Raw genomic sequence first — 17037 nt, forward strand, 5'->3', positions numbered from 1 at the left:
TAGAGTGAGGGCGGTAGAGTGGTATCACTTACAGGCAAGGAAGAAGGGACACTGGGACTACAGTCCTACTGTTCTGAAGGGTGACATTGGGGTCCTCACCCCAACCCCAAACAAGCAAATAAAAGTGGCATGACTGCCTCCTGAGTGCAACATATAAGCTTTGTGCCATTGACCCCAGGCAGATAGTGTGGGGCCCTGATGCAAGAAAAGAAAACCTAAGGTAAGCAAGGCATTGCAAATAACTGTAGCTCAAAGTGAACGTGACTATTCACAAGACTATAGTTTCGCAGGATGAGATCACAGAAATCTTGTGAGGCGTAGGCACTCTGGTGCTGATTTCGAAGTCAGGCACTTCCCATAGAACTCAATGGGGGCAGCCATTTTAAAGACTCAGGAAGGAACAGGACACAGGCAAGCACCATTTCGAGCTAATTATGAAGGGAAAGGCACTTGTGGAAAGTGTGAAACAAAGGAAAATAAATGCAAGCAGAAGACTAAAAACAGAAGAATCTAGACAATTAGTGGAATTAGTGACCAAATATGTCACAGAATGCGTATCACTTCAAAACTGCAAAACACAAAACCACCACACAGGATATATGGGGCAATACGTTTATGTTCACCAGATCACTTATTCCTCAGCACAGGTAGCAATTTGGGATTGCGAATGCAAGAATAACTGAGTCATTTTGAAGACTTAATAAAGGGGTCAAATGAAACAGCCAAGGAACAAATTAATAGCATTAAAGAATGTAGTAAGCAAAGGCATCAGTCAGAAAATCAAAAAAATGCCATCAGAGCAGTTGATGACCTACCAAGAAGTAAGTGAAGCACTCAACCAAAAATTTGACATCAGAACAAAAGAACTAGCCAATGGGGAACTTTATCAACTGCCTCAATTGTCTAGTGCAAAACTGCGACTTTGACAATTTTATGACTGAAGACTCCCTCCATCTTTGGATCATCAAAGGGCGTCAATCTGAATCTCTTTGTTGATGACTGCTGAAGAAGAGCTATTCTCAGGACAACATGGAAGAGCTTCCACAAGTAAATGACTAAGCTAAGATAAAAGCACACAAGGAGATGCCGGATGTAGCACTGCAACATTTCAGACACTCACCCCAGTCACAGATCTGGGTTGAATCCATCATCGTTCTTTAGCTCACTTCGCAATCCCAGTTCAGACCCAGCCATATGCAAATTAGTCTTGACCCTGTTCCTCCTGTGAACAGCCCTGACCAAACTGCAAAGCCAGATCTTCCCTGGTCTGGACAAAAGATTCCTGGGTCCAGTTTTGGGGTAAGACCCCTCATCAACCAGGCTAGCTTGAATCCAATGGCAAAGAGAGCAAGGAACCCACACCTGGGCATACCCTGCCAACTTAGGGCAAACCAAGCATTTACAAGGAGATGACGGACGGAGCGCTGAAACATTTCAGACACTCACCTTCAGTCACAGATCAGGGGATGAATCCATCATAGTTTTTTAGCTCACTTCGCCATCCCAGTTTAGACCCAGCCATATGCAAATCAGTATTCACCCAGTCCAGCCTGAACTGCCGAGCCAGGTCTTCCCATGACTGGAAAAAAGCATCCTGGGACCAGTTCATGGTAACACCCCTCCGCAGCCAGGCTAGCTTGAATCCAGTGGCAACATGATGAACAGGGCCAAGTCTGATTTGTTTTTGTCTGGGTCTGAACTGTGGTGGTGGGGAGAGTAAAAGATTTAACACATCAGCATCATTCAATGGGACTAAGAGACAAAAATACCTGGTCCACAAGCTCCCCAAGTTCCCGCACTACTTCCTGAGTCACATCCATATCACATTGCCTATGATTACAAGAATCATGTTTGCAATCTCATCAATGTCACGAGACATTGACAAAGATACATTTGTGGTGTCAGGACAATAAAGGAAGGAATAATACCCCCAGCTACCCATTCAAATGGGGAGCCATCATGGCCAGTTCATCCTTGTTAATGGGCCATTTCTACTTACATCTGTGCCACAAAATATGCCAAAAGGAACCCTTTTCCAAAGATGAGGCAAGCTGATGAGAGAGTGTACACAATGGATGGCCAAAAATCTCATGTCATGTCTTAGAAATTTCAAAATAAAGCTCACATACCTAGACAGGTCAGTGGAGACTGACATTCACGGGATTGATGGGTCCACAATGGCAGACAGTTGTCTAAGCCTACATGCGGCAGAACAACTGGAATTGGTGGCCATCCTCTACAAGGTTGAAGCAAGCATCCAATAATGCTTAGATATCAGAAATATGGCAAACTTTTAAGTCCAGTTGCACATGGGTGAGCAGGTGAAACCAGCAGCGCAACACCACCGAAAGGCACCATTACACTTTCAGAGAGCTGCAGAAGATGAATTGCCTCTTGGACAGCGACACCATTGAAAGATCAAAAGGGTAGACACCGTGGGAGTCCCAGGTGTTTGTAGTGCCTAAGCAGAATACAGATCGGAAAGTACACCTCTGTGTAGACATGAGGCTGTCTAACATGGCTATTAAGCAGGCGAGGTATACCAGGCCACACATCAGTCATGTGAGCACACAATTAAATGGGGCCATGGTTTTCTCCAAACTGGACCTCAAAATGGGTGTTTCACCAACTAGAGCTACACAAAGACTGAAGGTACATCACAACTCACCAAGAAGATATAAAATGTCTATGTTTTGGCATATTGTCAGTAATGGAAATGTTTCAAGAAGCCATCTGGAGATGTGTGCAATCCTAAATGCTCTATGTTATAGTGACAATATTCTACTTTTTGGAGCCATGATGGAGGCCAATAATAAGCCCCTGGATCACGTGTGTCAGGCCCTCCAGAACTCCAAGCTAACACTCAATGCAGAAATATGTGAATTTCACAAACCCAATCTAGTTTGCAGTGGACACATATTTTCAAGGGGGGTTATGAGGCAAGTTATGAGGAGAGACTCAGACAAGATAAAGGCACTAAATAAGACACCCAGCCCAAGGGAAGTGAGTAGCATTCGGTAATTTCTAGTAATGGCCAAATACTGCAGCTGATACATAAAGGACAAGGCCATTTTCAGCCAAGATCAGTCGCCACCCACTCTGAAAACTGACAAAACAAGGTCAGATCATCTAGTGGATCTTGGAGTGCGAGAAGACTTTTGCAGAAATCAAACACAAAGCAGGCTACACAACTAACCTCAATTATTTCAACCCCATATTCCACACAGAAATCACAGTGGGTGTCAGGCTTGTTGGACTGGGAATGATACTGTTGTAACATTGCAAAGGTGAGAAAGGATGCCAAATCATAGCATAGGCAACCCAAAGTCTGACTAACACAGAAAGAGCATACTCTCAACCTGAAAAAGAGAGCCTGGCAGTAGTATGGGCAGATGAACACTTCCACATTTTCATATATGACAAACAGTTCATCATAACAATTAACTATCAAGCCCTTCTGGCAATCTTTGGACATCCCCCGAGAGAACATGCCACCCTGAATCGAGTGGTGAGTACTGGGCCTCCAGGAATAAACATACACCATTGTCCACAAGCCAGGTAAGGCAGATAATTCTGCTGTCAAAACACCCCATTGCATCTAACCACATAAGACCAACACCAGCAGAAGAATACCTCCACGTTGTAATAGACCAGGCCCGACACCCTGCCGTATCATTAGACACCATTGCAGATGCCACTGCAGCAGATGCCACCCTCTGGAAAGTCAAAAGGATCCTAACAAAAAATCAGTGGAGACATATAGACGTGTTTCCAACTGTGGTGGACTCAAAGAAACTGATCTCTTACAGACACATCAAGGATGAGCTATCAGTGGAGAAATGTGGAGTCATCTTAAGAGATAAGCACATTGTAATACCCAAGAACCTGCATCAGGGGATCTTGACCCTGCCACATGAAGGCCATAGAGGCATAGTTGCAACACAGCAGACTCTAAGGGAGAGGGTCTGATCTCCCTATTTCAACATGATTATTGAGAACAAACTAAATGAATGCCACCATTGCAAAGTCATCAGTCAAGGAGATCAGTCCTCAACGGGGCTCTAATCTATGGGCATGACTTTGCGACATTCATAACACGTCTGAATTTTAAATATAAGAAGATCACTCAAGCAAATGGAAATGGTGGGGGGTTTATAGCCACACTGAAGAGAACTCTCCATGATGTTGAACACGACAGATGAGAAGTGCACCTGGCCTTAAATTAGGGACTTGGAGCATATAGGAAAATGCCTCAGGGCACTACTGGGAAATGTCTAGGAACCATTATGCTAGGGAGAGAAGTACACAGTAGAATCCTCAGTTGGAAGGAGTTGGAAGGAGAGTCGAGCCATAGAGAGGGAAGGATTGTGTGCCAAAGCGAAGCATCAAATGAAAGCATGAAGAAATACACCTTTACATATTGAAGGGCTCAAAACTCAAACCTCAGGAAAGGAGACTAGGACCTATCAAACAGGAGAAGAAGAAGAAACACGGACACACGATTTGCCAGCAAACCTCTCCAGATAATAGACAGAAAAGAAACTGTGGTCACCTCTGCAGAAGATGCCAAACAGTGACTTTCAACATATCCCATTTCAAGATATATGTCCCAGGAAAGGTGGTACTGGGTGAACCGGAAGAAAATTACACATCAGAGGAACTAGTGACAGTGTCAGACCTCACACACCTCACATGGATAAGACATCTGCTGGAAAAGTTGCACTGCAATGGTCATGGAGAATTCCCCACAAACCAACATGGGTTATACCATGCCTAATTTGTAAAAAAATAAGTGGCAGGGCCCTCTTCAGGAGACCACTGCTGCTTTCACCATCCATTACACTGCCAGTGCTGCCAATTACCGTACCAACACAACTTATCATCACACACCTGCAAGTGTGACATTTTAGACTATTCCAGCCCCCCAAAGCCATAAGAATTGGTTGTGCAGCAGGAATTAGTCATTGTAAATGTATATTGAATTAATCAACAACAGTAGTTGTGCTCATCTCTAAATTTGGAAAATAATACCACCAAGTGGCAGATTGCATAAGTGCTAGTGTTGACAATTAAGTGCCGGTGTTAAGCACCAGAAACCAGTGACCGATTATTCTCATTAAATTGGGGGGGGGGGGGGAGTAGAGATATAGAATTGTACCGGGCAAAGAGTCAGGACAGGACACTAGGGCCCTGCTGGATGAACCAGTGGCCACATGGTCCCTCCATGGGGTAGGCCAAAACAGTGTAGGAAGGACCTAGGGGAGGAATTGGGAGGATTGAGAAAGGCATGAGAGGGTCTTACTACTTAAGAGAACTAGGCAATAAAGAATCAAGTTCTCATACCAGTGCTTGGAGTCTATTTTTCCGTCTGGTACACTACACTATCTTCATTTTCTGTGATCTAAAATTGAATATGTCATTGCCTTGATTGTCTGGATCAGCATGCCTCTCCACCAGATTCTTTCCTATTGATAAAGCAACTGTTCATTCATTTTTTTAATTTGTATTTATATTTAATGGACTATTTAAAAAAATGCTGCCATTAATCAGAAAACACAAGACAAACCATTGCTAAACTGTACACAATTTAAATTTATTTGAAAGTAGATGATGCTTGTGTGCAGGGAAACTAGTCAAAATCAAGGAAAGAAAAGGTAAAATTAATGCTTTCAAATTGAATTCTGAAATATAAAGAGAGAGATTATGTGGCAATAATCAAGAATGGAATAGCGTGTAAAGGTGTAGGACTATCACAGTGAAAGGAGTAGACAATGTTGGAGGTGCATGTAAGAGAAAACATAAAGGTGGTTTCACAGTACTCAATACAGATACAGGTTTGGCACTTCATTCCAATTTGTCATTCAGAAAGATGTGGAAAAAACAAGCTTTGACCTACATGGTCATGTATACAGGAGAGTTACAAAGTAGAGAAGAAACAGGTTTATCTCAAAATCTTGAATCCAATAGGCAGTGATTCCAGAACAGTCATCATGATGGTTGCAGGATTCGCACATTCTCCATCAAATGCTGGAATCTGTCTGTCTTAGAATCTCAGGGGCAGATACACCAATATTTGGCGCAATGTAACACAGCAAGAAAACTTGAAAATGGTGGAAGTTGCCATATCTCCTAAAATATGGCACATTCCTGCTCTGCACTTGCACAGTTGTGAGTGCCAAACACCAATGTAAGCACGCTTGCAACATGCCTCTGCTAAGGTCAGGTTTGTTTTTGTGCAAAAAGGACACCTTCCTGCACAAAACAATCCTCTGAGACTTTTAACTCTTTCTATGTGTGTTGTGCAAGGAGGACAAACGTTATACCTTCCTTGGGACAGCATACCATGTTGATACATTCCCATGTTTACTACTGTTAGTCAATCTGGGAATGCACCAAAAACCCACGTATCTACCCATGGAACACCTTTCCAGGGCAGAGTAACGCAATGCAGCAACTTGCACTGTCTTGCTTTACTCTAGATTTACTATGTCATACAAGGTTGCTCTGTGTGTCATAGTAAACCTCACTTAAAGGCTTTTGTTACCCTTGCAAAACCTTGCTGACACAAGGGCAACACAAGCTCTTGATAAATCTGGCCCTGTATGTGTGGGATTGCACACATGAGTTCCAAAGCCATTTGAACACTTAGCCACTGAGGTAAGACTTGGCTCATGGCATCACAGCAACCATCAGCACTGGGGTCCGAAGACTGCACATATAAAGCAGGGTATCAACGAGTGTATGTGACAGAGTAGCATACACTGAAATAACCATCAGTTTATACTTCTGACCAAGAATGCTATAAACTGATCCTTTTGTACTCTTCTCTCTCAAATGCTTTCATTGGCTGGAGCTAGGCCATGTGAGTGGGCATACAGACCCAAGAACAATGAAATGCTTACCATATTCAACAATCGCCCTTCCGCCGGCTTTCAAACATCAACTTCTATCCTCTATGCCCCTGCCTTCCTCTGCTTTAGATCAGTGAGAGTTTCTCCTTCCTGATACACAATCCCAACAGTCTGCATTGCAGTTGTCTTTGTATATAATATAATTCAACAAGCCATAAATCCCAAAATATACCACGCTAACATTACACATACTCTAACAATGTAGCTCTAAATGACCATAGGTGATAAAATTGTCAGAAAACACTTTTTTTGACAACAATACAAGAGCTACTCTGTAATCTCAACACATTCTTCACTTTTGTATTATCTTCCTTCTGAATATACAATGAAATCTGACAACCCACATGCATGCAGCATTTTTGTTCCAATTCTAAAGTGTTTGACTGTTTGATATAGAATCATCCTGAAAACCATAGTGCCAGCAGAGGCAACCGACAAAACTAAAATGCTAATAAAAATGTTTTATTATCATTTTATTTTTCCTCCTGCTGGCCAAGGGAGGGGCAAGGCCATCCACACTGATGCTGCAGCTGCAGCACCAGGGAGGAGGCGGGAGTGGTAGGTACTACTAAGTGCGTATGACTCCTTGGCCAGCCCTCTGGGGCCGGGCAAACTGGTCATGTGCCCTTAGCGTTTCTCCCACCCAAGCTGTGTTTTACAGCTGGGTGGAGAGCCAACTTAGGCTCCCAGGCACTGTCTGAGCACTGAAACAGCTCAGCTCAATCCCAGTGCTGCTCGCCGGGCCATATTCTCAAGGAGCTACAGCTGAGTTAATGGCACCTTATCTCAGCCAAAGTTGCAATACATTTGTCTCCCCAACAGCCCATAGCACCAGTTTACCGGCGATAGCAGCCGCAAAAAACATCGCCACAGATGACCTCAGCAACTATCGCTAATGAGATGCAGAGTAGGAGTTCCCATGCAAAAAGCCGCAACAACACCACTCCACAACATTCTCAACGACCAGCCACATCGGCAGAAAGACACACGAAACATGCGATAAGGAGTGTTAGCAGCAGAAAACTAACACCTGCTCTGTCCTGGTGTAAAGTCAGATGGCAGCCTGCAACAGAAAAGGTAGCCCAGCCCAGAAACATACCTGAAGAACAACAGATGCCATGGAGCTACTGAACATGTGTGCCGGACACCCAAGAGGGCAACAACACACACCGCCACCACACCCCCTCCCGGGACAACCCCCCCCCCCCCGGACCACCAGAGAGGCATCACGGACAAAGACAGCGGACCCACAAGAAACACACCAGCCTCACAGACTTAACACTAGAGGATGTCATTGTCCACCACAGGCTCAAAAGGACAACCATCCTACGCATCCTGACCCTTATCGCCCAACAGGGCAACGGCACCAACACAGCAGACAACCAGCATCCCACCTTACCCACAGCTGCTGGCTGTACTGCACCTGTTGGCCTCTGGTATCCCCCCCAACCAATAACCTCCAGAGTCTGAGGAGTCTCACAGCCTGCCGAATCCAAGCTCCCCCAACTGCCTGTGATGCCATCATCAGCTTGGTACCACACTACCTATCCATTACCCACACTGCGCAGGAACAGCTGGAGACCAAGCAAGGTGCCAGGGGGCAATTAAATGCACACATGTATTACTTGTGCCCCCTGGTGACACTGCACACAATATCTGCAACCCAAAGCACAAGCATAGCATCACTGTGCAGGCAATAGTGGACCATCTGGGAATCTCCACCAACCTCAACGCCAACCATCCATTCCGAGTTCATTAGTCCTACATCTTCCGGCAGCCCATCATCACCAGGTGCTTCTTGGCACCTCAGCCACATGATAGCATATTTTGAGAAGAGTTGGGGACCAGGCATGTGCGAGGGAGGTAACTGACCGATGAATGACAGCGTACACAATGCCAGGTGTTGCGTTGAAGAGGTGGCCAGACTGCAGTATGCAGACCACACACATATCCATGTCGACATTCACCGCTGGTGCATGGAGTGCAGAGGACAGTGGATGCAACCATGTCACCCCAGCCAGTGGGGAAGATCCCAGAAATGTAGCTTGTTATGTCCCCCCCATGTAAGCGTGAGCGGAGTGGGCTAAGCCCAGCGTACGCCGGGCACTTGTAGGGGTGTGAATAAATAGCCCATAGCTCTGGGTGTGGTCCTCTTCCAGAATGCCCAACAACTCTGCCAGGGCGGCGCCTCTTGCCCCACTACAAGGCCGGCACCATGAGCAGGGTTGCCTGTGTTCCTGTGCGCCTGCTGCACCCCAGGCCACAGGGCCCGTATAACTCCTGCCAGGCTCTGCGCACCCAGGCCTCAATGCACACCTGCCGTCACCGGCATGTTTCGATGAGCGCCCACCACATGCCGGTGCAAGCTCCAAGCCAGAGTTCCGCGAACCTGGCAGCCTCCTCAGACCATCACGGACTCCGTGACACAGGCACGCTGTACTCCCTTATCGTTGAGGTGCTCCAACTGCATGCACAGCAGAAAAGTAGGTCACACATTTGGAACTGAGTCTTGATTACACTATGGCAGAGAACCTCAATTATGGCATATTTTACCTCACTTTACTCCCATGGATGTGGTGCCACCAAGTCTGTGCATAGCAATCCATCCACAGGTGACCGTGGGCCCACGTGGACTACTGCCCTTGGGCCATGCTGCTTTCGAGTTGTTCGTACATGTGGGACTGAGTCTTGATTTGTCAATGGCAGGGTACATATCATTGCACGCAAGAAGAGGTGTAAGAGGATGAAGTGTTTCAGTCCAGATGGTGAAAGGATCATCGTTACGGTAGCGATCAAACACTTCCAACAACGGCCCTGGTGTCAGCAACTCTGTGCATTGCCAGCCAATGACACGTGGCTGTGGGCCATGTCTGACAGCTGCCTCCGGCCTACATTGCAGTCCAGTAGGTCACACAGTTGGAACTGAGTCTTGATTACATTATGGTTGAGAACATCCAGAATGGCGGATTTAACTCATTATACTCCCTTTGATGTGGTGACACCAGGTCTGTGCCTGGCAACCCAGCCACACGTAACTCTGGGCCCTTGATGACTATGCTGTCGGCCTACACTGCGGTCCAGCAGGCCTTATACCATTCCAATTCAGTTCTTACCCGGCAGGGCACGTCATAGTCGCTGACTAAACACCAGCTTGGCTCTGGTGCTTTTGCCTCCATCAGTCACAAGTCAGCCCCAAATGTCATGTCAACAAAGTGTGTTAGAGTTCCAGAAGGAGCTCGCTGAGCTGCGCTGACCACTGCCTCAGGCCTCCACTGCAGTCGAGTAGCTCACACACTATTCAAATTCAGTCTTGATTTATTTATGGCTGACTTGATGTAATTGTACAGGCCTCAACCCTGGCTGCATCCCCTTTCAGCCCCAGGGCCACTAAGTCTGTTCCCCGAGACCCATGGACACTTTCTGTTTGAACTTTGGTGGCGACTGAGTCCATGGACTTGGGATTTTTCGCTGCCATCATGTCAGGGATACTGACTCTGTGGCGGAAACTATGCAGTGGCATTCAACTCCTCCATTTGCTGATGACAGCTTCCATCCTCTGCATCATGACCTGGAGGACACCTTCCACTGTCCTTGCAAGCCTCTGCCACGTCCACCTTGGACATCGACGGGGACCCGCAGAGCACTTCAAGTGCCCGTATCTCACTGCACCAAAAGTAATCATCCTGTGGTGGCGTGCTTGTGCTGGCTGCAGTGCATCCTGGGCCACTAACTCTGTGAAGGTCAGGTCAAAGACCCCTTCTTCTGAGATGCTGGATGGCCTCTGGGGCAATTGCCTTGGGGTCATCAACGCCATGTGTCTGTGGCCCTGCGCTGTCCGCTGCCACCTGCCTCACTGTGGCCCAACAGGGCTCACACATCAAATCGACTCCTGACCGGCCCGAACGTCACATCATCGCAGGAGGCACACGCTACCACCACCAGGACCAACTCCAACCGCCAACTGCCAGTGTCGAAATGGTCATACTGGCAGACTGACAGAGTTGCCCGCACCTGTCGTGGATGCCACCTTCTGCCTGATCCCCTGCTCAGCCCTCCAGGTGTCACTAGCTCTGTGTACCATGAATCATCGTCCATTACTGTATTGGTTATGTGCTGTGGAGAGCTCACGCAGCAATGTCACCTCAGGCAGTGCGTGAGACCTGGGACGGCGATGAGGAAGATGATGCAGCTGTGACACCCCCTCCTGCAGTTGCACCTCAACTTACCCGAAGAGACACAATCCTAGACATTTTCTTCACATGAGCATGCTCAGCTTTGGGGCACCAATCACTGCGCACTGTAACTCACGGACACTTCTGTTTGTATGTTGGGTGACCTCTGTCCTCGCTCCGGCTCCCTCCATGTTGCTCAGCAGTTCACTCTGTTATACAGTTGTTTTCTGTTTCCATTGCCCTGGTGTCCACTGTTCAAATTGTTGCCAGCACCAGGCACTATGTGCTGGCTGACTCATACTCACCCCACACAAACCCAGCACCGGCGTCACGGTACATGTGGCCCTGCCAATAAAGGGGCCAGGAACACATGCCTGTGGCCAGTTCGACATGATATCTGCGGGTGTCCCTGTGGTCTTGCTGTATGCATGAGGGCCCTACGACATTACATTGTGCTGTGTACAGCGGACGCAGACATGTCACTGCAAGCAGCGGGTTAGAGCTTGGACAGGTAGCTTTGTCGTCACCCACACAATTTGCAAGGGCAGTGGACTGTACAATTATACGCAGAGCCAACATGGGTGTGTGACTGATATGTGTGTGCCCCTTGGCGTGGTTCTGTACTGGGAATGTGCATATGCATGTGTCTCTATGGCAGTGTGGGTCTGCTTTGTGGGGTGCCGGTGGTCCCAGAAGGGGAATAGACACACACGCATGTGCCATAGTTCGCCTTCCATGGGTTCTGAACACATCTGCACCTGTTGGGCCACCTCCTTTTGACATTCTGACACTTGTCATTGGGGTGCCATGTGTGGGTCGGCGAAGTGTTGTGAGCCTGCCTTGCTTGCGTGTGATTCATGCTGTGTGGTCTGTTTCAGGGGCTGGGTTCTCCTCTGAGTAGCCTGGCTGCCCTGGTCCTGGTGGTGTGTTGCGTAGGATGTCCTTGGGCTATTATAGGGTGTTGGTGTTGAGGTGTGGTAGTCCTTTCCGGCATCACTGATGTGTGGTCTTTTGCACTCTGCTGGAGGTGTGTGTCGCTCTGCAATGTGAATGGGAGATGCATGTTGACATTGTGTAGATGTGTGTTGGTGCATTGTTCTAGTTTACATGCAGACTGTATGACAGTTATACATTGGGACTGGTTTGGAGGTGCAGGATTTAGATGCGGGACAGTGTACATTTGGTCTACTTGACGGGTGTGAGGTTTTATGCTTACATTTCCATTTCACAGTTTCCAGCTCTGTCAGATGTGGTGGGCCTGTTTCTGCACGTGAGCGGAGCCAGTTGTGTTTTCTATTCTGCAGTTTCAGGGTTGCACATTGTAACACATTTGTGTCAAAGTGGATGTGCTGTTATTGCTGTGTGTGTGGGCTGCAGTGCGCCAAGGGGATGAGGGACATGACCCCGGTTCATTGTGGGTGTGCAGTGTGCTACACATCTTTGTGCATGTGTGCCATTGTGCCCATCTCCCCCCGTCTCCCCAGTCCATGGTCTTTGCTCACCCTGTTGATGTTGGGTCTGGTCCTCTCAAGCTGTGTCCGGACTCCCGACTGTGGCGCAGGACTCCCACCTCCTGTTGCCATTGCTGCCTTTCTGTTGGCGGCGTCTTTGTGCTTGGTTTAGACTTTCACGTCATGCCAGCGCCTCTTGGCCTCCTCCATTGGTCTTCTGGACACCCCGGTTGCATTCAAGGTAGTCTGATTGTGGGTCAGTTGCTGGTAGTGATCTGTCACCTCTGTGACCCTGGTCTTGTTTTCCTGCAGACTGAACCCCGTCTTCCTCTCCCTTTTCTCCCTGGCCTTCTCTGACCCATTGTACCTTGCTGGTGGTCTGTGGAGCATGTGGGGTTTGCGTTGGCCTCTGTGCTCGGTCAGGGTGCATCCATGTTGCTGCACACTTTAATTCGTTTCTGGTGTGTTTTTCTTGTTCTGGTTTTATATTGCATTTTCCTGCCAGACGTGTGGGATTTGCAGGCCTGCCTCTGGTTTTCACTGCTTTTTGTATCGCTCTTGGCCTCATCGCAGCTTTTTTTGCATTCGTGGTTCGCATTTCTGTGGCGTGGTGTTGACTTTAACACGGCCAATTGCTGCGTTATCTGGTGACTATTGCATGGTACTGCCTTGTTGTGAATACTTGGTTAACACAGCGTAATTTTCCGTCGATGGACTACGATGTTGAGGGTTGCGTTAAGTAACTTTTGCGTTGTTTATCACGCGTTCTTGAAAACATGCCCCGCCTGTTGGGAATAATATTCCCAACTGGAGAGCAGCACTGGGATTAGCACTTGGGAGCATGCACAGTGTGCAGCAGTTCCTGGATGTCCGGACGGCGAGGATCGGGAGCAAGCCTGCTCCCGTCAGAGCAAGTAAGTGCAATTTTATATAGGGCTAATTATTTTTTCTAAGTATTCCCCCTACCCCACGTCACCACTTTGCGGTATGACTGACCACTACAGTCCTTAACATAAAGCATGATATAGGATACTGGCTCCTACTTACCTCATAGCATTTGTCTTGTAACATGCAGAATGGATTTTGTGATATGCTTTGTAATGTGTATTAACAATCCGTTTCATGAATGTTATGTCATGTCATTTTATATCATGTCATTATGTTATGTGTATTTCCATAGTGCTCAACTCACTCAGGAGGGCATCTTCAATGATGGAAGAAGCTCTTGATCTCCATCTTTGGCAAATGTGTAATGTCAATGATCGGAATTCTGACACTATCCTCATATCTGAAAACCATAACACCTTAACTTATACATAAGTTTGACTATGCTATGCATTTCCATCCTTTCTGTGCTGCAGGTTCTCCACTATGTAAAGAATGTAGTTGTCAAGACGAAAGCAGGTGACACATTGAATTTTGATAAGAGTGGCAACCCCCATGCTCAGTACGATGTTGTAAATTGGCAAATGGATGCTGATGGCACAATTGCCTTTGTGAAGGTAGGAAGTTACGATTCTGCGGCCCCTTCGGGAGAGACCCTCATCATCAAGGAAAGCGCTATCCATTGGGCTCCGGGATACACTCAGGTACAGTTAGCTGGAACCATTTGTTCCCTGTAATCTTTAATGGCTTGATCAATACTTATTGGGATAGATTGACTGTCACTGATATGATTTAAGAGGTGGAGCTACTTTGGTGAAATGTGGGCAAGTTTTATTTTCCAATTTTTTGTAAGATTTGCAAAGGCAATGTTGGTTCACTATAGATCATAATGACTTAGGTTGTCCATATATGTTGGAAAACATTCTTTTTTTTGCATCACTCGTGCAAAAATATATAATGTTACATATGACAGATTTATAATGGGGAGGGATTGTAAGAGTTGCATGACCTGGATGTCTATAAAACAAATATGTCAGATGGCAGCAATTATATTATCTGATTTCTGTGTTTAGGTTCCAGAGTCTATATGCAGTCCTAGCTGCCTTCCTGGTTTTCGAAAAGTTACAAGGCGTGGAGAACCTGTCTGCTGTTTCCAGTGTGTCATGTGTGCCGCAGGGGAAATTTCCAATCAAACAGGTAGAGTAAGTACAACATAAAATGATGAGTGCTTTACACCATACAACGGTTATACCATTTGGAACAAATTTTCCTAAAAGTTTAATTATTTTATTTTGCAGATTCCACTGAATGCATGGAGTGCCCATTAAGCCTTTGGCCTAATCAGAAACAAAATCTCTGTATTGAAAAAGCCATAGAGTTCCTGTCTTATGAAGACATTTTGGGGTCTATGCTTTCCGTAGCTGGCATTTTCTTATCATTGATTCCGTTAAGCATCTTGGGAATCTTCATCCATTTCAGAAATACACCTGTTGTCAAAGCAAATAACCGCTCCCTCAGCTACCTCTTGCTGTTTTCCCTTTTTCTGTGCTTTCTCTGTTCACTGGTTTTTATTGGCTATCCAACTCCAGTAAAATGCTTTCTACGCCAAGCAGCCTTTGGAATCACATTTGCTCTTTGTGTTTCGTGCATTTTGGCAAAAACCATCATGGTTGTTATAGCCTTCAGTGCAAGCACTCCCAACAGTAGCCTAAAGAAGTTGACTGGACACAAACTATCTTACTCGGCCATCTGTGTCTGCACCCTCATTCAGATTCTTCTTTGTGTTTGCTGGCTATTTCTGTCACCCCCTTTCTCAGAACACAACATCCACTCTGAACTTGGAAAAATAATTATTGAATGTAATGAGGGGTCTCCTTTTGCTTTCTGGTGCATGCTGGGATATCTTGGTTTACTGGCACTCATCAGTTTCATTGTGGCCTTCCTAGCTAGAAAATTGCCAGACAGTTTCAACGAGGCTCAGTTTATCACGTTCAGCATGCTTGCCTTCCTCAGCATCTGGTTCTCTTTTATCCCAGCCTATCTCAGCACAAAGGGAAAGTACACAGTGGCAATGGAAGTTTTTGCTATCCAGTCATCAACTCTCACTATGCTTTTTTGCATATTTTTTCCAAAGTGCTACATCATCTTGATAAGACCAGATTTGAATACAAAAGGACATTTAATGGGGAGGAAAGCAACCAGAAATGTATATTGATCTTCTGTGCTCATAATTTAATTTATTTTAAGGTGTTTCCAAGTACTATAAGCAGAATGGGCTTTATTGAGAGAATTCTGGTAATATACAATCCTCATAAATTTAGATGTGCTTTTCTTGTGTTCATTTTCTGCATTGCTATGGTGTAGAATGAACATGCATTTACTGTAGAACAGCAATGATTATTCTGTAGAAAACTTGACTTGTTCAATGATTCTATTTTTCCCTCTGACCTTCCTACCACCCCTTCAACGAATCTGTCCTGCTTCAAGCCTCACCACCTCATTGTACTCCATCTCACCCTACCTTGCCCTCTCTGCTAATCTACTGTGTCCTACTAACTGTTCATTCCCTATAACCTTTCTACATTCTTATGCCATGTCTAAGCTTCATCTTGACTTACTTTGCCACTCTCCACCTACCTTTTCAAGATATCCCCTACAAGCCTATCTAGCAATATTTCACTTTCTATGTACTCTTTCAACTTCTTTACCCTTCCCTATCCATTCTGTTCCCGATATATTCCCCAAATGTTCCTACCCTATCTAAACGCTAACCCCAGTTTACCTCCTCACACCTTACCTATTGCTTATGTCCTCTTTTGTCCCACTACACCATCTACTCTTGTAATCAACATGTCTCATCTTACCACTTGCTAAATGACATTTGTGCACAGCACCTTTATTAGAGCACTTTAGACTGTATGACTATATGTAATTACAAGCATCAAATGAATTTGATGTCTCTCCTTATAGAGAATATTTAAACATTTATTCCTTGTGTAAATTCATAAAATGTAGTGTGATGAGGCCTTTAATATTATTTTTCTAAACTTTTTAGACAAATATTTGTAGTGTTGCGCTCTAGTCATTACGCTGCGACGTAACGATGTGGAGCGTGACCACCATTTTGGAGAGTGAGCTCAGAGTCCGCGAAGAGTGCGGACGTGGCTCCTGGCGCTCTTCTCATGCGCATAAATAAAGAATTAATAACTTACCTGCAACTTTGCCTGCGCCGGTCATTCAGAGGTAACACCACTCCTACAATTGGCGATGAGGTCATGAAAAGGGACCGTGAGGCGCCCCAAGCCACTGTGTCTAACCTAAGACCCACCACGAACCACGACCACGAAGTAGCGACAGGCCGCAGGCAGGCAATGCATGGTGAGGGGAGCACGGCAGAGGAGAGCGGCCGCAACCATCACCTTGGTCCCACCACAAGCAGGGGTCTGCCCTAAGATCAGAGAGCAAAGCCCAAAGCGGACTGCGGGTGGGGGAGACCTGCCCAACTGAGAGCGCGGAGAAGGCGTACTCAGCCTACCACCAGGACAACGCACCAAGCACGAACCCCACGGGCACACCCAGATGTCGTGAAAAACACCCACTGTGAGTACGACGGCCTGT

General features: G+C 46.3%; 1 protein-coding gene across 1 annotated transcript in view; it reads left to right on the forward strand.

The window, feature by feature from the left end:
* The window catches only part of LOC147666000 (extracellular calcium-sensing receptor-like), a gene marked incomplete at its 5' end in the record, with an annotated part of 50578 nt that extends 34944 nt beyond the window's left edge, over positions 1 to 15634 (forward strand). The window contains 3 exons of the mRNA XM_086949334.1: positions 13896 to 14036; positions 14493 to 14616; positions 14718 to 15634. Of these exons, the coding sequence (XP_086805460.1) occupies positions 13896 to 14036; positions 14493 to 14616; positions 14718 to 15634 (1182 nt within the window). The remainder of the gene's footprint in view (positions 1 to 13895; positions 14037 to 14492; positions 14617 to 14717) is intronic.
* Between the last annotated feature and the right edge of the window lie 1403 nt (positions 15635 to 17037).

Source organism: Lissotriton vulgaris, unplaced genomic scaffold (assembly GCF_964263255.1).
Source record: "Lissotriton vulgaris unplaced genomic scaffold, aLisVul1.2 SCAFFOLD_3231, whole genome shotgun sequence".
NCBI classification, from domain to species: Eukaryota; Metazoa; Chordata; class Amphibia; order Caudata; family Salamandridae; genus Lissotriton; species Lissotriton vulgaris.